This window comes from Panicum hallii, chromosome 9 (genome assembly GCF_002211085.1).
Source record: "Panicum hallii strain FIL2 chromosome 9, PHallii_v3.1, whole genome shotgun sequence".
In the NCBI taxonomy this organism is placed as follows: Eukaryota; Viridiplantae; Streptophyta; class Magnoliopsida; order Poales; family Poaceae; genus Panicum; species Panicum hallii.
In genome coordinates, this window is record NC_038050.1 from 8,743,955 (window position 1) to 8,768,176 (window position 24,222).

At 47.4% G+C, this 24,222-nt stretch overlaps 3 protein-coding genes and 1 long non-coding RNA gene across 5 annotated transcripts; 2 read left to right on the forward strand and 2 right to left on the reverse strand.

Moving 5' to 3' along the window:
• Positions 1 to 2,202: 2,202 nt before the first annotated feature.
• On the forward strand, positions 2,203 to 7,576 carry LOC112877470. The gene is made up of 6 exons (XR_003225493.1): positions 2,203 to 2,403; positions 4,002 to 4,609; positions 4,721 to 4,982; positions 5,713 to 6,757; positions 6,829 to 7,119; positions 7,465 to 7,576. It is a non-coding gene; the product is annotated as an uncharacterized LOC112877470 (long non-coding RNA).
• An 8,482-nt stretch (positions 7,577 to 16,058) lies between these two features.
• On the forward strand, positions 16,059 to 19,778 carry LOC112873758 (protein MARD1). 2 transcript variants are annotated; one of them, XM_025936805.1, is made up of 3 exons: positions 16,059 to 16,551; positions 16,690 to 17,538; positions 19,355 to 19,778. In XM_025936805.1, exons 2-3 carry the CDS (start codon positions 16,712 to 16,714, stop codon positions 19,431 to 19,433), a joined length of 906 nt encoding a protein of 301 aa, XP_025792590.1. In that variant the 5' UTR covers positions 16,059 to 16,551; positions 16,690 to 16,711; the 3' UTR covers positions 19,434 to 19,778. The 2 variants fall into 2 exon arrangements, with proteins under 2 accessions (XP_025792590.1, XP_025792591.1); XM_025936806.1 differs by having other exon boundaries at positions 16,695 to 17,538.
• A 1,937-nt stretch (positions 19,779 to 21,715) lies between these two features.
• LOC112877194 (uncharacterized N-acetyltransferase p20-like) lies at positions 21,716 to 22,843 on the reverse strand. Its single transcript, XM_025941412.1, has 2 exons — positions 22,366 to 22,843; positions 21,716 to 22,272 (listed from the first exon to the last, which is right to left on the reverse strand). The coding sequence occupies exons 1-2, from the start codon at positions 22,744 to 22,746 to the stop codon at positions 22,069 to 22,071; spliced, it is 585 nt and encodes a 194-aa protein (XP_025797197.1). The 5' UTR covers positions 22,747 to 22,843; the 3' UTR covers positions 21,716 to 22,068.
• Positions 22,844 to 22,948: 105 nt separating this feature from the next.
• On the reverse strand, positions 22,949 to 23,866 carry LOC112878245 (uncharacterized N-acetyltransferase p20-like). Its single transcript, XM_025942685.1, has one exon. It carries the CDS (start codon positions 23,643 to 23,645, stop codon positions 23,067 to 23,069), a length of 579 nt encoding a protein of 192 aa, XP_025798470.1. The 5' UTR covers positions 23,646 to 23,866; the 3' UTR covers positions 22,949 to 23,066.
• Positions 23,867 to 24,222: the final 356 nt, after the last annotated feature.

Here is a 24,222-nt window from a genome sequence, read left to right on the forward strand (position 1 = left end):
AGAGGGGACGGGACATGTTGGTGCTGTGGGAATTTGGGGGGCCTCAGGAAATGTAAAGTTTGTCCCTTTGCTGAATTCTGAGAAAGAGCACGCTTTCCCGTGCTAATCGGCCCACCTTGCCACCTAGTACTTTTTTCTTGTTAAGAGTTTTTGCGTTGGCCCTTTCTCAAGATCCAGTTGTCTTACCCACCACCCTACTTCCTTTCCAACTCTCAAAGCTAAATTCTTGAGATAGCACAGCAAAGAATGTATTAACTTCATCCGCTATTTGGAAAAATCTTAATCATCCTGGTGCTATACAGTCATGGATTCCTGCAATGTTTGAACTCAAAACTCAAAACTTTTTTTGTTCCTGATAATATAAAAGCCAACCATCTGTCAGGCCGAGGACATCTAACCCTGCTATTGGATTAGATTCTATGTACTTAGAGGGTGTTTGGATACAGGGACTAATTTTTAGTCCAGGTCCCATTGTATGTTTGGGGGATTAAATATGAGCTAACTATAAAACTAATTGCATAAGTTGGTGCTAATTCACGAGACAAATCTATTAAGCCTAATTAATCCATCATTAGCACATGTTTACTTAGCACAACATGGTCAAATCATGGACTGATTAGGTTTAATGGATTTGTCTCGCGAATTAGCCTCCATTTATGCAATTGTTTTTGTAATTAGACTATATTTAATACTTCTAATTGGTATCCAAACATCCGATATGACAGAACTAAAGTTTAGCCCTGAGGAACCAAACAGGCCCTTACAAGGTGTCTGTCATAGATTCATAGGAGAGCACAGTTGTCGCTTGTAAAGGAAGTTTAGGCTGGATGTTGTTGTCAACCTATATTGGTTATCCTTTTTTTTTTGTTTATGACAAAGTTGATTCAGAGTTGGTTCCTTAGATAACCTATTGTGGTCCTTTGCATAATTCTGAGCCTGGATGTCCTAAAAGGACTTGCATGTTAGCATTATCTTTTAGTCTTTGTGACATGGTCTATGACTAGCTTTATCAGGTTGGTGCTTCTTTTATTGAAGGATGGCAAGAGATGGCTCCTACGATTTGGACTGGCCCATGGAATCTTGTGCTGTGCTGAGTGTCTGCTGCTTTTCTGTGATGAAATGGAATTAATCACTGTATTATGGAAGGATGCACCGCTTTATAGGGAACGTTAATTATGATTATGCTTTAACTGGTGTACATTTTATTGCTGAAGTTTGTGTTCTAAGCAATATTCAAAATAAGCAGTTGGAGAACAAAAGAAAAGGTAAATACGACTCCAGAGAAGAATTCCTCATGCAAAGGTGAGCGCATTTGGGTCCTTTAGTCCTCCAATTTCAACTTGCAAGTTCAAAACCTGACCTGCTGGTTTATTTGAATTGTTTGATAATCTCACATTACATATCAGGTGTCACAACCAGGTTAGTGCCATTCAATTTCCTGCATTTATGTTTCACTGTAGCAGCATAGACTAATGCTAATGACTTGACAGCGGTCTGAGATATTGCTTATGGTATGTGAACATATTTATAGAATAATAAAATGATTGAATAGATACATACTGAGAAAGTATCATGGCAAGGAGTCAAGGACAATTCCACACCACACTATATGATGTGGATTTTTTTTTCTGAAGGAACACGAAACTGAAATCCTCAGTGCCCAATTTGTTTCGTTCTTGACGATGTTCATGGTTTTGGAGTTTGATGCATTAAGTAGAAGCAATGCACTTGGAGAATATGAGAGGATTTAGCTGGCGTCTTGTTAAAAATATAACTGTTATCTAGTATTCAGCAGTCAGTACAATTTTTGCAAGAGTGTTCCATATGCTTAAGGAAGCTTTTAAGCAGAAACAACCCTAAAATTATTAGTATAGTATCTAAAAATACTAAATTCTTGTCAGGTGTAACACATATTCTACTAAGTTATGGGACCCAATAGATGACTTTCAGAACTTGCATATTCAGTATTATAATCTTAAAATTATTGCGCTCCTCTAGTATTGCCTAAAATTATCGTGCTCCTCTAGTATTGCCTACTGAGTCCAATCTGTACTGCCTTTCGGTGAAGGTTGCCATTATCCTGCTTTATACAGTGCACAAAAGAAAAAGATCTGGTATGTGGAAATTATATTATCATGTCTATCAAGTTTTACCTTTCATTTCCATTTACTGCCTTTCGGTGAAGGTTACTGTTATACTGGTTTGTGTTCGGCCTGTCACTGTCTGCGTCTGGTATTCTAGCTGATAGTTGTTGATTATTCCACTTATCTTTGTCATGTTTTCAGATCTTTCCAAGAGAAATGGAGCTTTTTTTATTGCTAGCTGGAAGAGTCATTGTCCACTGCTATACCTTCTTATCCTTTTTTTGCTGGCTAAACAGAATCACGTATTTGATCTTTGCAGGTAAACTTTCTGAATACTTGATACAGCGTAACCAGCATTGTATATTCACATATCACTATTATAAATTTTAACCATGCTCTGGTTGCTAGATAAGTTAAGAAGTCATGTAGATCATCTGTCTCAATCTTCCATTTAAATACCATTTATATGCACATGGTGCTTCTTCTTTTTGTAATTTGTTTGACCACTAGAATCTAGGGCTACATTTTAGGTTGTCTATAGCCAATCTCATCCACTCCATGTAATGATTTCGCTCCCGGAGATGGTGCTCATCCACATAGGCACATCGTGCTGTATACGGTGCAAATGTAGTTTCAATCAATTTTAATGTGGGGTCATGAATTTTGTATTCCCTTTCATGCCATTTGACTTCCAGTCCCTTGCACATGATGCTACTCAATTGCATATCATCTTCTATGAGTATATCGTGTGTGTTTTTCCCTCTTCGGATACCATACGTGTAACTGTGGGGAATGTTAAATAGGTCATAAGTTAGTAAGATGTAACGTGGTCAGGTAGATTACTCTAGTAGTAAAATGTAACGTGGTCTATCCATGTGCTACTCTATTATTTAGTTTGAATAAAACTTGTAAGATTCATTAACTTCTATTGAAAATTTGATAATCGAACAGATATAGATCAATGATGGAAGACCAATTTCCATGCCGATTACACTAGTAAAGGCAGGTAGTTCTGTTATATGTTACATTGCTACCAAAAGTTTAGGTACGCTCCTGGTGCATGACTAATGCGTAAACCTCAATTTGGTACAAGGCGAAATGTTCGGTATCCTCTTAAACGTGCAGCTTATGAAACATGTGGACATGTAGTGGCAGTTGGCAGTGGGCAGTGGCCATGTTGAAGCTTAATACGGCTGAGCATAAATACTACAGTAATTCGCACCTATCAGTAACATATACAAGTATAGGACCGCTCTCTGATAGCTGGACTGTTGTTTTGGTACATGAATTTAGTTGTCATGTTTCTCTCATATGCTTGCTTCCCTTTTGTAAGTTCCAATTGCATAAAGTGAAGAATATGAACAGTGCAATTAAAGCAAATGAGCTAGGCGAAAAAAACTACAATCTATTTGCCATTCGAAGGCCTGGGGCTAACAAGGTCAAAAAGCCTATGTTTGGTGGCTAAAGTCTGGCTGTAATCATCACTTGAACCCCAAAGGTTCAAAGCTATGTTTGAACATCTAGAACATCACTTATCCAGCGGAGGTTACAATTATAAATCAATTTTCCCAGTTAATAAAGAGCAAATTGACAATATATGTGTACTTTAGTTATTTTAATACGCTATTAATACGCTATCTTCTTAAGGATCACCACTTCATAACTTATGCTTAATGAAAATGTTGCTGATATTTTACCTGTGAAAGCATGATTACCTGCCATGTGTCAGACAAGGTAACTGAACAGGGAACCTCTAATTATTGAGTCCAGAAAATGAAAAGGAAAACAGCCTCTTGTAGAATATAATTTTTCCCCATCGTAAAGAGGAATGTTATGTACTTATGTACAATAAACCTACACCATGCCAATCAATCTTGCCACTTCAAATGTCCTTATCCGTTCATTTCTGTTCTCCAGGGCGGATGGCAAATTGACAGAGACGCAATGACAGCGAGACAGATCATGGATATATACCGGTGGCTGCATTTCACCATCATCCCCCTCCACGGCTCCCATGGGCTTGACTGCAGCACCTCTACACATATTATCCGATTCCCATGGCCATCTCTGGACACAGAAAAGGATGAGCAATGCCTTGTGGCAGCGGCACCGGTAGGGAGCCCCGGTGAATCAGCTTCAGAGACAAGATCGGACACACAGCCATGGCATGCTGCCATTCTCTGTACTCCGAGCCGAACCGTGCATGAACAGCACGGGCCACCATCGCTGGCGCAGAGATTGGCTGCGTAGGTGATTGAGGACATGTGATGTGTGGGGACGCGGCAAGTTGCGCTGCCGCTACAGAACTGCGTGCACCAAGCCACCAAAGCATTGTGGGGTTCAGTGTTTGTATGTGAGCCGTCTAAAGGAACAGGTCGGCAAATGGCACTGGCCGTTTGCCATGTGAGCTAACTGTTGTCGGGCGAGGAGAAGACGGCTGCAGGACGACGGCGGTTTTCCGGTGAACTGTGGGCCGGTACACATGCATGCATATGGATCGGAGCTGCTGATGCTATGCACAAAAGGTGCATGAACTGCTGATACTTTCCCGTCTCCATGGACTGTGTCCTTTATCTTTATGCATGTCTTCGTTCGTTTGTTGGTGAGTCTCATGCTACTGTGGTGACTGCGTGCAGGTCACAGGATTTTCGGGGTTGCATGCAGGAAAACGATATGAGATAATGAATGTCGTGGCCAAGGCCAAGGCTCACATGATAACGGTGATCCTTGTCCTCCCACAGCCGCATGAGCTGCTGCATTATGATCGTTATCCGGTACTGGGAATTTATGAGGCTTTGTCACTTTCTGAACAAGCTGGCAAGTCCATTCCCGTTGGAAAAAAAAGAAAAACAAATGAAAATCATGGTATTTCCTCCCCTACATTATTACATATGCCAGGTAAACAAATTATCAAATAGTGTACACTGCATTCACATGATCATCCATGTTAGGGATACTGAATTTGTTCTGCCCCCACGATTACGACTTAGGTTTACGGATCTATAGAAATTAGTCAGTACGGTTCTAGAAAAGAGAGTAGAATTAGGAGGGCAGACACCCTTCTTGATAACCTGCAAAAATCCTTCATCTGATCGAAGATAAGTTTCATATCAAGTCTGAATTTATTTAGTTGCTTTGTCATCAGGGGTCCATGATTTCTTTTAGTTGATTCGGCTTGACAGTATTCATGCTTCCACGCACACAGGCCAATGAGTGGGCACATGGGAGTTGCTAGCTGTATTACCTAACAGATGATCATGCTGCTATCTCGCCTGATACTGGGTATCATTGGTTCGGTACCGTGTCAACCATGTTTTTCTAATGTCCCCGCCACATGCGCCCCAAAGACCCACATGCCATTTCTCCTAAGGAAAGAAAAACTGCACATTACCTTGCTCTTGCCACACTCTAACAAAACATTTTTGGTTGCCTGGCTCATGAGTCCAGGATATAGACATATCTGTGCATACCTCTCCATGTTATGCGGCTAAAAGTTTTCTTCAAAAGGGAAAATAAGATGATGCCACTAAGTAAATTCTTAGTTCAGATTTTGCTCATTTGTTCCTGATAAACAGCTGTTCGGTTTTTTCCACGGCGCTCTTATCAGTTATATCTACTTTTTGTTCAGGCTTAAATTAGCTAAGACGGTGGAAGAACGAAAAATCTGATGATTGGGCATATATGGCACCGAAGGGCAGGCCATGCTAGATTTCTCGGCCTGCAGTGAATATACTCCGGAGATTGGGCTGGGCCTAAACATTATCTACAGAAAGGGTCAATAGCATACTCTCTCTAGTCTCTAGCAAGAAAAAAAGCCCAGCAAGGCAGCACCCAGAAGTTGAGTTCTTAAATTCTAATCCCGCGTTTGCAGAAGTTGAGAAAGATGGTCGCCTTCTGCTGAGTGCTGACGAGAGATGCGCACTGCTTCGCATCAAAATGAAGTACTTCCTGAAGCTGTTGGTTTCACGAGCTTCCAACAGGCCAGGGGGAAATACCTATGGGGCGCAATAGGTACACTTTCACATCCATTTCCCAGTATTTTGTTCCCTTCAAGCGCAAATAGGGAAATGGTCACGAGCTCTGCAGCTAAACAAAGTTCAGAACCTTTCCATCAGCAATTCCACAAAGAAAAGGGATGGCAAAGTTCCAAGCCTAACAAAAATCACAAAAAAGATGCAGAACCTTACTGCTAGACAGCTAGAGAGTCCGTGATGAGCTGAGCTCAGTGCTGCACTGCTGCCTATATGGATGGATAGTACAGCAGACATGTTGGCAGACGCGATGGAGAAAGAAACATGCATGCGAGTGCTGTGGATCCTGGAAAGGGAGCCAAAAGGAGGCGGGCGTGATCCACAAATCCCAATAAAAGCGTAGCAGTTGAGAGTGAGGTCATGCAAAAGTGACCAATCCTTGTCCTCTTCGATCAAGAGCACCTGTCGACCTCAATGATGCCATTCATATGTTCGTTTACAGTGGTAAAAAAAGCTCGTGACAGTTCAGTTCATTTAAAAGATTGCAATGAAGAATGAACAGTGACGCCGGCAACTTGCACCCGCAGCATCTTGATACTACAAGTTTAGGGACTATGGATTGATTGCGATGATTCCCTCCTCCCGTGCAAAAGATCGCAGAAGATGTTGGTGATTTTGGGGATATATTTCGACCGGGTTCAGGTAATGCAAAACTACCCGTGTAGCCCTGAATGTGTTTGTTGCCTCAAAACTTTTCTGTACCAAATCGACAGGACACCAGGACAGCCCTGGCGAAGGGAATCTCTCCCCGTTTCTGAAAGCGCATCAGTGCTGTGCTGATCGATGATGGATGGCATTCTACTACACGGGCTGGTGACGTGATACCCGGCCTATCCAAAGCTCTCTGACATCAGTGATGCAATTCTGCCCCAATGTCCCGATGCAATTGCCCATCAGGTGTGAGGTGCCCATGGCTCTGCCCGATGGTTCGTGGCTCTGCCGGGTGGCCAAGACGCAGCTGATGCGATTTTTTGGAGTTTCGGTGCAGCCGCATGAAGCTCGAGGTAGGATGCGAGTCGGTATCAATAATATTTTTATCAGCTAATTAATTATGATGGTACGCTATTCTAATTTATTTTTCCTCCTAAATTATTTACACGTAATGCTATTCTAGTTTATTTTATTAATTTTTTGGATCGATCCAATGATCTAAAATATATATAACTTGCATCCTAAATCTTGAGGCGTGCCGCAGAGTACACTACATTAGTAATAATGGCACAATAAGTTTCCCACCATGCAAGCGGATGCTAGCCATAGTTGGCTAGCTCATTGTAGAATGGAGCTAGCACCTACGGTTCGAATCCCCGTGTCCATAGATTTAAGCTATCTTATATGGTTTTTAATAGGTTTCCACCATGGCCTTCTGGGCGAGACATGCGGCGATGTGCTGCCCTCAGTGGTGGTGGTTGGGTACAAACTAGAGCTCCGAAACTAGATAATTCTTTCGAGTCTTACATGGACTCTCTCTTCTTTTTTTTCTTCTGTACTTAGATGACTGAAACTTTGTTCACGCGCGTCTTGAGATGTGAAGCGTTAGTTTTGAAAATTTGAGCTCGGTCTTGAAACCTCAGCTTTGGAGTTGTCTGAAATACTGCATTTGAAATCTCACCGGCTCACCGGAAACGTGTGAAAACATATGCCAATTTTTTTTAAAAAAAACTGTTACTATGAAAACTTCATCTCACGCAACGCAGATGCCGGATCTTACACTCGAATGAAGCTTCTCTAAAACAGGGATGGTGCCATACTTAGCTTCCACGAAAACATGATGATATACGCAGATCGTTCGTGTACGCCGGTCACACATCTTCGCCATTGCAATCACTAAGTTGGCCCCTCTCCCGTCTCTCATCCGTCATGATCCATGTGCCTGTACATCAACGTCGACCCTCTCCTCTCTTGCATCGGCAGCATGCACGGCAACAGGAGGTGTCCACGAGCTGCTGGTAGCTCACATCGGTGCTCGTCGTAGCTAGACTGGGCTCGTGATACGTTAGGTGCGGCCGTGCGCCGTGTGTTCGTGCGGCCTGTGTGGGGGCAAGATGCTGCCTAGCTAGCTGCCTGCTGAGAGTGCGAAGCAACGCCGCAATGTTTCAGCGAGCTCAGCGCCTCCAACCATGTCCATCCATGGCCTCTTGAGGTGACCAGCGAAAGCTGCACGCGCGCATTACTCTCGGTTGGGGCCTTGGGGGCTTGACACAAAAAAGAGGCGTCTTTTCTTTTCTTTTCTTTTTCGTGCATGGTCCATGTCTCCATGAGCAGCTCTCCTAGCACTGCGCTGGCATGCATCGCATGCATGCGCGCACGGTACGGACGTACGTACACGGAGACGCTGCCCCTGCTCGTACGGATACGCTGACGCTGACGACGACTGGCCAGGATCAGTGGCTGCAGCAGGGTTTGCAGCTAGCCGGGCAGTGGTGAGCTTTTCCTTCAGGCTACAGGGACGGAGGGAACTGGAAGACGGAAAGAAAACGTGTGCGTTGGATGTGATCTCTGCTTTTCTCTACCCTCTGTGTTCTGAAGAATCTGATCTAGAACAGTGCTCCTCACGGACCGAATTGAATGGGTATGGAACAATGGATATGTTGTTCAAGTTTTTCCGAACAAACTACTGCACTTTTGTGAGAACTCAACTGATGAAGTACCATTGGGTAGAATTATGTGCAATGTTCCTCCTAGTTCAGAAAACACGTTTCAGGCCAGTTCAGAGAATTATCTGTGAGTTAATAATGCTCTGAACTTTCTATTTGATGGAGAACACGATTCATTGAAGGGACACTATGATGTAAATAAGAAGAGCTCAATTATTTGATTCAGACCGGCCTAATTTTTCTGCATCAGTGTCAGCCTATCAACTCAACCCCCCCATGTACTCCTATGTGCCACTTGAGAAAAAAAAAGAGAGATGTTATACCATTTCAGGAGTAACATCTGCTCTACATCAGTTATGACCTGTCTCCAACCTCATTCGCTGGATTAACTGTCTAGGACAATTCTAGTATTAACAAGACGCTGTTCGGTGATTAGGACGCTCCACACGTTGGTAACCACTACCTCAGAAAGAATTACTCTGCTCAGACAGACAACATCATGAGACAAATTCACCAATCACCCACTTGGAGCAGCTGAGCAGGACAGCTTCACAAATGGGAGTGCTTCGCCTCACTGGGTTTTCAGATGGGCTGTGGGTCATGGTGGTGACACTATGTCCCCATCCATCTTTTGACTTACCTGATAAATGACCTGAAGATGAAAATAAAAAGGTTGCATTCTGTCAACAACGACTACTGTCATGAGCCACATGGGATGGTTCGTATATGCTGCAGTCATATTTATCACAGGCAGATCATACAATCATTTGTGTGCATTATGCATGCATGGATCTGCATGATTGCTCCATGTTTGATTCAAAGATTTGGCGTGCATGCCGTGCTGGAGAGACTCTTTTCACCAGAGTGTGCAATACCACTTTCCGGTCAAAATTGCCAAAAATTATGGCATGAGACATGGAGTAGGCTCAAGGCAGTAGTGGTAGTACTACGAGCTGGGTTGCCCCCTACTTCTAGAATCTAGATCCTCTTATTTTCCTCCTTTCTGGTTCAAGGCTTTTTGTTAGCATTAGGCATCATCAGTAGCCATTGATTCTAATCCACTTGACCCTAGCTTTTGTCCTTGGGCCCTAGGCCTACACTAAAGCACCAAGCAAACACACACTAGATAAGACACCACTTGGTGGTAGCCACTGTGTGGTGGCCTATCCCTTTTCCTCCCACTAGGGAAAATCCTTCCTTCATGTAACGGCCAAATCACCAGACCCGCAGCAGAAAGCAGTGTGTCAAGATCTCTTAACTTCCTGCAAAAGTTTTTTTTTTGTTGGGTGTCAATCTCTTGACCCTGTTGAAGTTTCTTGCACCCTTTGGCTGGAAACGATGGTGTGGAGAATGTTGCCACAAGGTCGTCACAACTGCAACTGCCAGGCCTACCTCTTCCAAACCTCAGAGACTTTGGATGTCACAACTTATATATATAACAAAAAAAATCATCCATCTAGCTGTTTTTTATGCGGAAAATGATCATATAGATGGAAGCAGCATATATCCTCCTCTTGCAGCTGGTTATGTCCTTATTGGTAACATCCATGCAACAGATCAGAGAGAAAGTGCCAACATGACAACAACCTGCGGCACTAGCTAAAAGGGCCACAAGTATGCGCTCCAGAATTTCGGTTCATGAATTGGCATCTTTTTTTCGCCCCCTCAACACAAAGCATGTGAACTTTTCCAACTGGCAAGTGCATTGTGGGCTAGCTTCTTTCATGCCCCTTTTCTGAATGCATTAGTGGATGAACTATAGTATCAACGCTAGACGACTATACCGACCGTGCAATTATTCAAGCCCTGCACACAAAGTGGTTTTCAATATTCAGGCGATACCTTAGTAATAGATACTGCATAACAGTCTAACAGAGTATATTATAGGTCAAGTATATAGTGTTTCTTTTTTTTAAGAATCAAGGACAGTATACTGAAGAGCAAGTGGGTGTTTGGATCCAAGTGCTAGTGCCTAAGTTTAGCACTAGTATGGAGTGGGCTAAATATTAGGTAAGATTCGAAAATTTTAGCGTGTTAATAGATGCTAAAATCTAACATTTAACTTTCACCTGCGATCGCGCCCGTAGTCGGGTATAATTAATATAATGGTTCGGTTCACTGCTGCCTTGTCAGTGTCATCCTCCGGGAGGCAATAATTGCTGCATCGAAGCTTGTTAAAATACTGGTCACCAACAGAAATATTCTGTTGCGTATATTTATGCTGTCAGTCTCTAGATTGATAGCTCCGCTCACTGTTAGGGAGGAGCAGGGATAAATTATTGGTGCCTAAGGCTGACTCCAACGGGTGGCAGGCATTTGGGCCATCCATCCTGGAGTTTGGCTGCCCCGTCAAATTTATATTGCCATCGATGGAGCTGCTGTTTCCAACGGAGCAGCTAAAATAGCTGGACACGTTGGGGCCAGGCTGGTTCGCGCCACGGAAAGGAAAGTGGAAGGCGGGGGTAGGGGGCGCGGCGGCAGGGGCGCGCGCGGGGGGGGGGGGGGGGTGCGGACGCGGCGGCGGGCTGGCGGCGGTGGCGGAGGTGGAGGGGACGCGGCGGCGGCGGGCTTCGGGCGGGGGCCGGGCGGCGGGGGTGGGGGGGCGCAGGGGCGCGACGGCGGCGGGCTGGCGGCGGCGGCGGAGGTGGAGGGGACGTGGCGGCGGCGGGCTTCGGGCGGGGGCCGGGCGGCGGGGGTGGGGGGGGGGCGCAGGGCCACGGCGTCGGGCGGAAGGCGGCGGGGGCAGGGGCGGGGCCGGCGGCAAGGCGGCAGGGGCGCGGGGGGGGGGGTGCGGGCGCGGCGGCGGGCTGGCGGCGGCAGAGGAGGAGGAGCTCCGCCTCGGGGAGGGGACGCGGCGGAGGTGGAGGGGACGCGGCGGCGGCGGCGGGCTTCGGGCGGCGGGGGTGGGGGGGCGCAGGGGCGCGACGGCGGGCGGAAGGCGGCGGGGGCAGGGGCGGGGCCGGCGGCAAGGCGGCAGGGGCGCAGGGGGGGGTGCGGGCGCGGCGGCGGCGGAGGTGGAGGGGACGCGGCGGCGGGCGGAAAGCGGCGGGGGCATTGGCGCGCCGGCGGGCGGAAGGCGACGGGGGCAGGGGCGGGGCCGGCGGCAAGACGGGGGGCGGGCGGCGGCGGGCTCTGGGCTGCGGGGGCAGGGGCGCGCGGGGGGGGGGGGGAGGGGGGCGGGGCCGGTGCGCGGCCGCGGGGAGGGGACGCGGCGGGGGTGGGGGAGGGGGCCCAGGAGCGCGGCGTCGATCGCTAGCGCTACAGTACCATCCAGTTTAGCTGCTTCTCCCTCCTGCCGCTATTTTGGCTGGCTCAAATGGCTGATCCGTTGGAACACCAGTCCGAGCGCTACAGTACCCGCGTGGGAGCCATTTTTGCTTTGCCTGCCCGGATGGCTGCTCCGTTGGAGTCAGCCTAATGAATCTTTTCACGGGGGGCATTAGTGCCTACTGCTGCCTAGGCTATTTAAGTGCAGTGCTGCAGCTACCGCTGCCTCTGCTGGTAGCACTGTGTATGCATGGGATGGTGGCTGAAGATACTATGTCCTACTGTACAATTTGAGAGCGAATTCATGCATATGCATGGGTCCAGGTAGGCTTTCATGGTAGAACAAAGGAATTATGAAGGACTCAATATTTTATATGTTAAAAATATCGCAGCCACGCCGTGCCCCGGTCCCGGGGACAGCGAGAGCCCTCATCTCACCCCGCCCGGACACGCATAATTATCCACTGCCCACGCCTCGGAAGCCGCGCCGTCCGATCCGTCCTTACGAGTACTCGCTGCAATCGCCGGACACCAAACTCGCGACGCGGCCAGCCGTTCCCCGACAGGTCCTCCCCCGCCGCCGCCCGCCGGCAGCCGGATTTCCTACGCGGCGGCCTCCGCGCGCGCGCGCGGACGCTCCGGCGCCGCTACCCGCTGGTGCCTGGTGGAGAGCGGTGGTATGGCAGCCGCCCGCGCCGGCGCGCTCGCATCCAGGCCGTCGGATCCGGCCCGTCGCCGCCAGGTCAGTCGCGGGGTGAGTGGTGGGGGTGCCCGGGCCGTCGGTGGCCGTGCGAGGGCGTAGAGCGGGCCCAGGACGCCGCACGGGAAGGGAATGGCGTGGGACCCTCCACGCTCGGGCGGGGCCTCGCCGCGCGGGCGCGGCTGTCCGTTTCCACCCGACATGGGGGAGGGGAGCAGGCGGCGGTAAGAAATTAGAAAGGCCCGTAGGGGTGAAATGGAAAGCTCTCTTCGTTGCGGAGTCACCGCGACGCTTTTACTGCTACTGCCGCCGCCTGTGCGCGTGTAAATGCATCTTCTGAGCTCGAACGGCGGTGTACGGTTTGAGCTCACCTCCTAGATGCGCGCCCGCCGCTCCAAACTCAATTCTGGAATAGTTGTGCTACTAAAGAAGATTACTACTAGCTCGCCTCTCCTTTTTCACCGAAGAGAGGGTCGAGCTCTACGGGACCAGGTTAGTAATGCTCATAACAAATCGAACCCTGTGACAAGATGACATCACAGAAAGGTCAAACTCTACATACGGGGGTCAGGTTTAGCTGTGCTGCTTCTGCTTTCGGTGACATCTTCATGTCATCATCAGGGACATGGACATGAACGACGATGAACTCATGAACAAACGGGGGCGCGCGAACCGCGAAGTGGCCAGCCTTGCGTGGTTGCGTTGAAACTTCAAACTCTTTGCAGAGTCTTCTGTCACGAAATCGATGCACCCTGTGCTCGCCCGGAGCCAACACAGAAGTAGCAGGCCGTACCTGCGCTGCACTGCACGGCTGAGAACTGAGCTGACCTCTTTTCTAGGAGTAAATGCATGCGTTGCGACTTGCCAGCGCAACGTACGTGCCGTGCCGCCTGCACCTATATCGCCGATCGATGCGATGGACCTCTGCGTACGAATGCACTGTGACGCCATTGATAGATGCGAGATGAATATCACACCTAGATAGTAAAAGGTAAACAAAAAAAAGGGGACAAAAAATGAATCATTCGTGCAAAAGAAGTATTTTTCGATCATGTGCTCCATCCAAACACCATTCTCGCAGTGCCTTATGTTTCTTTAATCCATAAGGTTCAAAAGGTTAGGGCTCTGTATTTCTACGTTTTTTTTCCCAATTCATGCATTTCTAGAATCTTGCATGCATTCCAAGGTACTCAAGTTTGGAGTCACCGATACAGAGCTGAACTCCTTGCATGGAGCTCGGTCTGTAAGGATGTAATATGATCTTTCTTACCCTGAGCCATCTCTCTCACTGTTCCTCTCTTTCTCTTGGCCTAGCTCTTGGGTTGGGTTGTAACCCCCTTTATGTAACGTTTCCTTCGATCAATATATTGGGTAGGTCACTAGGTGAGGCTTCGCCCCCGAGTTGTTCGGGCAAAAAACGAATCTTGCATTCTAAAGAGGGCTTCGGTACTAATTAGATGGAAGAAAAATCTGCTAGATCAACCTCTATGAAACCAAGGCAACCAAGATTGCAGAAAAACTTTGTACGTTGGAGTGACATGCCTATCAATCTATGTAAAAAGATATACTAGTATCGATATATTGTACTCCATATGTCCCCAATGTTTCAAGTGTCCTTATCTCAACTGCAGCCTGCTTTTCACTGGAAACATGGTAAGCTAGTGATGCCATTGTCACGTCTAAGTCTTGTAGTTGTAGCCCTTTTTGTCATCACAGACATCTATTTGTATTTCCTGCATAGCAGTGAAGGAGCTTGCAGGGGTGCTGTTGTGTGTGCGTGCATAGCGTGTTCTTACAATTACATAGTACAACTCAGATACTTACAATGCAAATATACCCCTATGAGCATCTTCGAAGTTTGAGCTCAATTTCGTTTTCAGGGGAGTCGAACTCAGAACCTAATATGCTGCCGAGACTCTTATAACCACTAGGCTGCATATCTTTTCGCGTCTTTGTAAAACTTCGCCTTTTAGGCTTTTACCTTAATGCCCATCATGCCTGCCTCTGTATCGAAGGCATGATTCTTCTTACCCATATACAATTTATCGAAATCATTTTTTACTTTGAAATTTCATATGAATGTAGAATCTAAACTCATGTACAGTTGCTATTGTTTCAAGAATTCTTCAAACGTAGTACCACATAGAAATCGCGCACTAACATGGAAAAGTGTAAGGCTCGCGTGACTTGGCCCTTCATCACTACTACTCATATTACTGTTGGTTGCAAGAGGCCTAAAGAGAATCCTGAAGAACACGCGCGCTACAAGGCGCTAGACGACGCTATTTGCTGTCAGACATTTGCGCCATGCTAAACTGCCAGCATGCTCTCCTCTATCATGCATCCACTCCACTCCACCCATGTACGTACGTAAAACAGGTGACAATTGCACACAATTCATCCAGTTTCCTTTAAGGAACAGCATGGAGGACCCTACTGGATTTTTATAATTTTTAACAAATACGTAGGCCCAATGAGAAGGCACTAATAAAAAGGAAACTAGTGGAAATTTAGTGTACATAATTCATATGGTTTTTTTTACCAGGAGTCTAATTTTTCTCCATAGATGTGTATATCTTTAGGCTTTGTTTGATAAATCTGTTCTCTCTTAATACATATTGGTTGAGGTGAAAATATACCGGCACTATATATGGCTGATCCATGATATTCTCTCCATCTAAAATTGTGATAGTTTTGTTCTAAATCCCACTTTTGTGGCCTATAGAAAAATACATCAACGTATCATTAGATCCACCATAAATTATTTCTTAACAGTATATTTATTTGGTAATGTACGTAGATCCATTTCTCTAAATTTAGTCGAAGTTAAAGAAGTTTAGCTAATACATTTAAAAGAAGATAGTACTCATTTTCCCTGGTTTTAAAATTATAGATCGTTTTGGCATTTCTAAATGCATTATTTTTGCTATGCATGTAGATGTGCATTATATCTAGATCCATAGCAAGAACTATGCACCTAGAAATGCTAAAAAAATCTATAATTTAAAACGGAGGGATTAATACATATGGATCTGAAGGAATTAAGCCTAATATTCGTCTCAACCCAGAATAAACCTCGTCACCGCTTTGCCACAACTTGTGGTTCAGTCTAGCTTATCATGTAAAAGATATATGGTAGCGCAGTCATGATCGCAAGTACGACCGCAATTAACCAGTGGTGGTTAAGCCATTGCACTTGCATCATCACCAAACATCACATCGGACGAATAAATCGCAACGAATTCATCAACCGGAAAAATTATAGCGGAAAAAAATCCTGACGATCTGTTGTTACTCGTCTGTAATTGGTGGTGATGCGCGCGTGTGCAGGTTTTAAATACGACACCCCCCCCCCCCCCCCCCCCCCCCACCCGGGAAAGGAGAATTGCGAGGAGGAAGAAGAAACCCCTCCCCTGCTGTCGAACAGTTCTCCCCATTCCCCCGGGGAAAATGAAAGATTAGCCGAGCCCGAGAAAACAAAAAAAAATCCAGTCTCCGGACCTCGTATAAATACACGAGCCCCACCCACCGCCCAAGAACCGCAGAATCGAGCAGACGCCTTTCCGGGGTTTTCCCTCCCGGGCTTGGGTTTTTTTTCCGATCCGGGCGGCGGTTTCCAGCGACAGTTTCTGGTCCCGTCTCTCAGCGTGGTTTCTTTGACCGATATCCGTGTGCTCTTCCTCCCTCGTTCTCGTTCCCGTTCGTCTCGTCGATCGGAGCCGGCCGGCTTGCGTTCCTGCGTCGCTGGGAGGGAGAGCGGGTGGAAGCTTGGGTTCTGATCGAATCCGAGGCCGGGGCAATGCGGAGGCGGTAGGAGCGGCCAGCCATCGCTGCCCGGAGTTTGATCCATCCAAGGAGGAGGCCGCTTTCTGGTGAGCTTTTTTCGTCCTCTGCGCCGTCTCTGTTCATTCTTTAAAGCGACTACGCAACAAAAGCGCTTGCAGAAGTTGCCATCTTTTCTCCTTTCATCATTGCTGATGGCACCGCCTGCCTGCTCCACACTCGCGCAGCGCAGGGACGCGACGCGACGCCATGCTGCGCAACAGATCGAGGAGAGCGGTTGGTGGCGGTGCCAAGCAAGGAGGAGGAGCAGGCGGCCTCGTGGCTGAGCCCCCCGCGGCCACGGCCGCCGCCGCGCAATCGCCGAGGCATCCGTCTTCTTCCGCTGCTGCTGCCCCCGTGTTCCCGTCCCCGAGGCCGTTCATGGCGATGGCGCTGCCCCAGGCGGGGCTCCTGGACGGCTCCTCCGAGGGCCCCTCGTCGGCCATGAGCCCCACCTCCATTCTCGAGACCAAGCAGTTCTGCTGCTCCGCGTTGCCCCCGTTCCTGTCGGAGCGGAGCCTCAGGCGGGCGCACCACGTGGACGCGGCCGCCGCGCCGTTGCCGGCCGGCGTCGGCCTCGCCGACGTGCTCCGGGACCACGGGGACGCCAAGCTCGGCGGCGGCAAGGTGGTGTTCGGGTCCCAGCTCAGGATCCAGGTCCCCTCCGGCAGGGCCGTCGAGCTGGTGTCCTCCCCGATCGAGTTCGGCGCCAAGAACCGGGACGCGCAGCTGGCGGTGCTGTCGCCCGCCAGGAGGTTCCTGCCGGAGGTGGTCAGCTCGCCGTCCGCCCGGGTGTTCGCCGGGGCCGTGGCGCCCGGGGAAATGGCCATGTCGGAGGACTACACCTGCGTCATCTCGCGAGGCCCCAACCCGAGGACCAGGCACATCTTCGACGACTGCATAGTTGAGAGCTGCGGGGACGTGCTCGTCGAGAAGATGGACAAAGGCGCCGGCGCGGCTGTGGCGAGTGGCTTCTTGAGCTCTTGCCACGCATGCAACAAGCAACTTGGGCACGGCAATGACATCTTCATCTATCGGTGAGAATGATCTCCTAGTTTCCTTCTGTTTCTGCAGTTATGATTTCTGAATGAAAATCCATTTGGGTTCTTGACGGTTCAGAACATAACTGCTATTTTTCAGCTACTGACACTAGAAGTCTTGAAGAACTAGTCACAGTATTTCAGTGATTCATTTGGGTTTCTCTGCTTCTTGCTCACAAGTCACAATGTTACAAGCATAAATGATCTGTTCATATACTAGGAAGGTGAAATCTCCGTCAGACTACTGAAAATTACATAATGATATTCTAATCTTAGGACGCCAACTTTGGGAACATGATCCGCTAGATCTGAACCGCACAGCAACAAAAACAAAATAACACATTCAGAGAAACCTCCACGCAGTTCATGTGTTACATGTTTAAGGTTTAAACTTTAAAGGGTGCAGCGGTAAAGTGAACTTAGTATTTGAAACTAAAATTGAAAATGCCTAATGTTCTCATGGTGCTTGTTCTTCCTATTGGCTATGCAGTAATGCACAATGACACCTAGGCCTCGTTTAGATCGCAAGTTTGTATAACATTTGGAACTTTTTGCTACTGTAGCGTTTTCGTTTGTATTTGACAAATTTTATCTAATCATGGTCTAACTAGGCTTAAAAGATTCGTCTCGTGATGTACAATTAAACTGTGCAATTAGTTATTTCTTTTACATACATTTACTGTTCCATGCATGTGTCCCAAAATTGATGTGATGGAGAGAGAGTGTAAAAATTATAACATTTGCAATGCATCTAAACGGGGCCCTATTTCGTAATTGCTGTTTAGTCAGTTAGATGTAATGAATACTCCTGTATGTCTGACACGAATTGATTTAAGGCAAAAAGTATTGCATTCTTAATGTACTATTTATTTGACATGGAGATGGCTTCCATCATTGCCTGGGGAGACCTTGATGAGTGGTTCTAATGTTAGAGTCGTTTATGACTTTCTGATTGGAGTGGGGTTATACAATACATCTTCAGTGGATCTTATCAAGATTATATTGGCTTTTACCCCACCAATCTTCACTGATAGTTTGATACCCTTTTAATTTAATACTAGGCACTGTTCACCGGAAACAAGTTGCTTGCCCATTTATGATTGTGATGTTTCGATTCCCTGTTGCTTTCGATGGGAGACTTGCTCTTTATTTAAGCCACATATTTAAAATACAGTGCTATTGTGCATCAATAACTCCCTGTGTTTACTTGGAGTAGCTGCTTAACATTTATAATTCTCGACTGTTATGTTTCGCTTTCACATAGAAAACTACGCAAAGGAGTTCCTAGTGCAGGGGGTTATACTAACAAATTCCAAGGGACTAAATTATTTGGCACCCATTGATGTTGCTAAATGAGGTCCGCGTCCCAAGCTGTGCTGGTCTTGGTGTTCCTACTCCTAACTCCTGACCATGAGCAGGACCAGTTATCATCACCAAAAACAAAAGTTTCGACATCGTAGTTGCGAGTTTGACAGCCTCTTGTTACCAAAAGATATACAGAGTTTGCTTGGATAAGATGGCGAAAGTGATTGGCGCTATATCTTGTTCTCATTTTTCCTTGCTTGCTGCATATGATCCATTTGAGTGCTAAACACTAGCTTTGATATGTGCTCCCAAAACATTTTTGGTTCACATCTTCTGATGCTATAATTCCTCGAGCACAGTAGTTTTATTTGTGCCTATGCTGTTCTCAAAGACATAGCATGAACAGGGCAGTTGTCTCGGAAAGTTGTACGCATTTTATAATCCAGCAGTTAGGTCATCACTGTTGTGTTATGATATAATTGGCCCTTTTTTTCTCTCCTTTCTCCAGAGGTGACAAAGCATTCTGCAGCAGTGAGTGCCGGTACCAGGAGATGCTTTTCGATGAAGCAGTGGACAATTTGCGCTAGACGATGATCGAAAAGAGGAGGATGTTAGTGGAGGAGAAGGCACGATGATCCTGAATAACCGAGACACGTTTTTTTTTTGCTTCTTTTTCTTCCTTTTTGTTGTGTCACCTTTGCGAGATTGCATTCTGTTTTTGGTCATGGAGGAGGGAATGATTTAGTCTTTTGCGGATTAAAGACCTTTGGCGCCCACTTTTGTAAGAGGTTGCAGATTGATGATCTGGACTTGTTGTTCATGCGACTTTCCTGGTTAGTTGCAAGTTCTGATGCTCCTGTTCTACTTCTATGTTTATTCATGTGACTCCCAGAGTGAATTCCAAACCAAATTGAAGAAAAGTTAGCCCCTTTGATGTGCTTCTTTTGTGTCAATCATCATATTGTGTGCATGATCACCCATCAGTATCACATTTGTACAATATATCAATTTGCCAAAAGGAAGATGTTGGAGAAAACTACTTTTTCAGTGATTCAGAGGACAAAGGAAGAGCTAGGCATCTTGAGAAAAGTTTCCCTCACAGGTTGGGTGGAGCTTGGTGTAGCAGCTGGGCTAGCTCATTGGGGCCAGCCAGCCAGCAACCCTGCCAATCACCTGTAATAAACTGCAGCAGCCCCCACAAGTATACTAACAGCTCAACAACCCCTAATCATCATAGTGTTTCCTGTAATTGGAGCCCTGGGAGTGTGCTGGACCGATGCTGATTGCGATTTGTCCTGGCATTGCTTATGAGTTCACTCATCTGCTGCATGCTTTGTTCTGTGAACTGTTTGATTCTTCTCCCCTTTCCCCTGCCTTTGGTTGCTGCTACTCTTCTGCATCATTGCGTTGGCACAGTATATGGAATTATTTTGAATCAAGCGCTCGTGCTTTAGCAGTTGTTAATCATGGCAGAGGACACTGCAGCTTTTGACCATGGAACTTTTCTTGGAGACACTCGCATGGAGGTTTGTGGCCGTTTTTTTGGCTAGCTGATAGAGTGACAGGTGATTCTTTGGGCTCTTCAGTTTGGCCGGCCGATTCAGTGAAAAGATGCAGTTTTGACTTCATCTGATTTCGCCTGCTAGTGTGTCTCTTTCTTTTTTTTAAAGAAAAAGGCATTTACATTATTGTTCCATTTAGATATTTCAATGCAGTTTATTGAAGCCAAATTTTCAACTCTGCACAGCTAATGTGTGCCGCACTTATAATATGGAGTGGATGGAATAATTTTTAGGGCATTTACATTAACTTAGATGATTTAGTATGAAGTGTAGTACTCAGAAGTCAGAATATTTGTACTTGATTACGTGGAACATTGTTTAAGAGATTCTGACAAGATCACATAGTCCAATACCCAACCAACATCATTCATGGACTGCAGTTTATTCAGGCCAGATAATCAACTCCGACAGCTAATGTTTGCTGCCCCTTACGATGCAAGTTATATTTATTTTAAGTTATTAGATCGATTAAAAATTTGATAAAATAAATTAGAATGACATTATGCATAATTAATTTAGAAGAAGAAATAAACTAGAAAGACATGCCATCGTAATTATTTACTTAACTCATAAAACACTATTAGGTAGCCACTTGCATCCCTACTGCCCCTTAATAAGATTCGCGGATGAAAGGAAGAAAGTTTTGGGTATTGTTTAATGCCATCAGTCTCTTTTTTTGGAAAAGGTATTTTAATGGGTCAAATAATTCCTGGTTATCTTGGTCGTTTTAATATGGAGCGTAGTACTCAGAAGTCAGGAATCAGGATATTCGAACTTGATGATGTCCAACATTGTCTAATAAATTTCATCTTTTTAGTATTTTCTAAGAAATGTTGACAAGGTCATCAAGTCAAATACCCTATCTACGTCATTCACCGGAGCGACTTGACTCTTTCCCTTTTTCTGTTGAGACTGTGTGTACTGCGCTATTTTTTTTATTTATTAGAAAATGCAAATTGGGAGTTGATAGAAGGAAACGTATACCACTCAGTTACAAAATATAGCTTGTTTTAGCTTTTCTAGATTCATAGTATTTGCTATGCATCTAGATATAATGTATGTCTAAGTCCATGTTAAAATCTACGAACTTTGAAAAGTCAAAACGAACTATATTTTGGAACTGATGGAGTATTTCTATTTGCGTTACAGTGATGTGTGCACTGTTTCCCTCCTTTGTCACAACATCAGTACACTACCATTCGGTCTCTCTTGTAACAGGGAATTTTTCTGAAATCATATACTCTCTATGGTTATACATATAATATGTCATATATTTATAAAACGGGAGGGAGTAGAAATTAAACCAATTCCAGTGAAATTCCTGCATTACGAGGAGACCTTGACTGGTCAGCCAACGAAATCACAACCTCGGTTATTTGTAGTGGTAAAGGTTTCTGACCAATCAATCTATTTGCCATCAAATTTATGCACTTCTTTTTTGAAAACGAAAATTTATGCACTTTTAGTAGGCTGTTTCCACAACATTCAGGGGGAATTCCATCGTTCTTCAACCATTGCAACTCTGCCAGGCTACGACGATTCAGTTCAAGGAAGCATGATCGAACCAGGCATTTCTGTTTCAGAATTCCTTCTTTGCAGCAGCACATGAAGCTGTGTTCCATTCTGTCGCGAGCCACGGCGACCATTGCGAGTCATGGCATCACAGGCGGTCGGACGACAGGAAGCTGTAGATCACCGCGTCCCTGGCCTGGCCGCCGCCGCGTCCGGCGATGTACCTGCGCAGCACCCCCTCCCTCTGGAAGCCGGCCTTCTCAAGCACCCGCTGCGACCGCACGTTCTCCACGTCCGTCACCGCCTCCAGCCGCTCCAGCCCCGGCAGGTCGTCGAACACCCTCCCCACCACCTGCACACGCATGGAGTTACGACGATCACGAAGAACGCCATGGTCCAAGAACGATCGAGTCGATCGACCAGAGGGGTAGCTACGAGTAGTTACCATCCTGATGGCGGCGGCGGCGATGCCCCGGCCCCAGTGGTCCCGCGCCAGGGCGTAGCCGAGGTTGGCCCTGCGGCCGCCCTCGTCGGCGTACGGCCACACGGAGACCTGCCCCACGGGGCGGCCGCCGACGCAGACGGCGCCGAACCACGGGTGGCCCAGCACGGTGTCCCGGATCTGCGCCACCCGGGAGCAGGCGGTGGCGCAGAGCGGCCGCTTCAGGAACCGCATCACGCGGTCGTCCGACGCCCACGCCATGAAAGCGTCCGCGTCCGCCAGGCCCAGCGGCCGCAGCGACACGACCGGCGCCGTGGCCGCGGTGGGGTCTCCGTCCTGTCGCTGCCGGTCCTGCGCGTCGCCGTCGCCGGCCGGCGGTTCCATTGCTGGTTGATGAGCTAGCTTTGCCTTCGAGCCGTGCGCATCGGTGCAGCCGTAAAAATTCGTTGCACGCACTTGGTTGTGCCGCGGTTTGCATCAAACGTGTCACGGTCGATCGGTGGTATGGATAAGAACATGATGCCACTGCTAATTAACAATGTTGCACGCACTACGACTGATCTTATATCTTATCTTCACTCCTTACTCCATTTCACTTTAAAAATTCGTACGGTTCTTAACTTTTATAGATAGAAAATGTGCTACGAGTGGTGCGATGCAGAGGAAAGCCCAGGGAGAGAGCAGAGCAGAGCATTGTAGCCCATCTACGGCCCGCTGGCCTCCACAGGCTTCATCTGCTGCCGACGGTCCGTATCGACGAGGCTGAACATGACCATGTCCCTGGGCCTGCCCTTGAGCACGATGTACTTCCGCAGCGTCCCCTCCCTGACGAAGCCGGCCTTCTCCAGGACGCGCTGCGACGCCGGGTTCTCCACGTCGGCCACGGCCTCCAGGCGCAGCAGCCACGGCCACGCCGCGAACACGGCCTCCGCCGCCGCCCGCACCGCGCGCGTCGCCACGCCGCGGCCCCAGTGCGCGTGCGCCACGCGGTACCCCATTGACGCCCTGAACGGGCGCCCGTCCTCGGCCGGCACCGGCTTCACGGAGATGGAACCCACCACCACACCGCCAGCGCAGATGGCGCGGTACCAGGGGTGCGGCAGGACGTGGCCGGCGATGTAGCCGCGGGCCTGGTCGACGTGCTCGTAGGCGTCGCGACGCTGGAAGCGGGCCACGCGCGGGTCCGACGCCCACGACATGAACGCCTCGGCGTCCGCGTCCGACAGCGTGAACTCGCGGAGGGTGACCTCCACCGCCGGGGCTCCTCCCTGCTGGACCTCCATGCCGTCGCCTCAACACCTCGAACTCGAGTAGGCCGCCACGTTACCGGCAGTCCGGCAGGTATATGTAGCCGGACTTGGACGAGCCGGCGGGCTTGACCAGAGACGAGAGGAGTTGTCCATGGTGTTGACTTTGAGAGCATTCAGATTTCAGAGACCATGCGCCGCCACACGATTGTGACTACGGTACACGTCAGCATGGTTACAGCGGCCGGGACGGGGTTCCAAGATTCCGTTAGCCACTCGAAAGGCGCGCGGCTTCGCTGCACAAGAGCCCGTATTTCATATCGCCGAATTTTAGTAATTACGGTATATGTTGGTGTCATAATTTGCAGATGTACTTAGTATGTATTTTGAACATTTTATTATTGTGACACTACTATTAAAGTAGGATATTATTTTTATATGGAAAGGGAATATCTATATTTTGTATTTTTGGTTATAGTACTTTTTGTTATCATTTATTTTAAAAGTTTGTTGGGTAGCAAAGCTTAAGGTTTTGAAACTTTAAGGAATTTTTGTATTCAAAATTTTTTAACGTAAAGATGTTTCGGTGTTCGAATCCTAGGTAGAATGGATC

Bases quoted from the DNA above. Each gene is read 5' to 3' on its own strand.
- LOC112873758 (XM_025936805.1), top strand. From the start codon at position 16,712: ATGCTGCGCAACAGATCGAGGAGAGCGGTTGGTGGCGGTGCCAAGCAA. The intron at 17,539-19,354 runs GTGAGAATGATC...TCCTTTCTCCAG, and splicing joins AATGACATCTTCATCTATCG to AGGTGACAAAGCATTCTGCA.
- LOC112877194 (XM_025941412.1), bottom strand. From the start codon at position 22,746: ATGGAACCGCCGGCCGGCGACGGCGACGCGCAGGACCGGCAGCGACAG. The intron at 22,273-22,365 runs GTAACTACTCGT...ATGCGTGTGCAG, and splicing joins CCGCCGCCGCCATCAGGATG to GTGGTGGGGAGGGTGTTCGA.
- LOC112878245 (XM_025942685.1), bottom strand. From the start codon at position 23,645: ATGGAGGTCCAGCAGGGAGGAGCCCCGGCGGTGGAGGTCACCCTCCGC.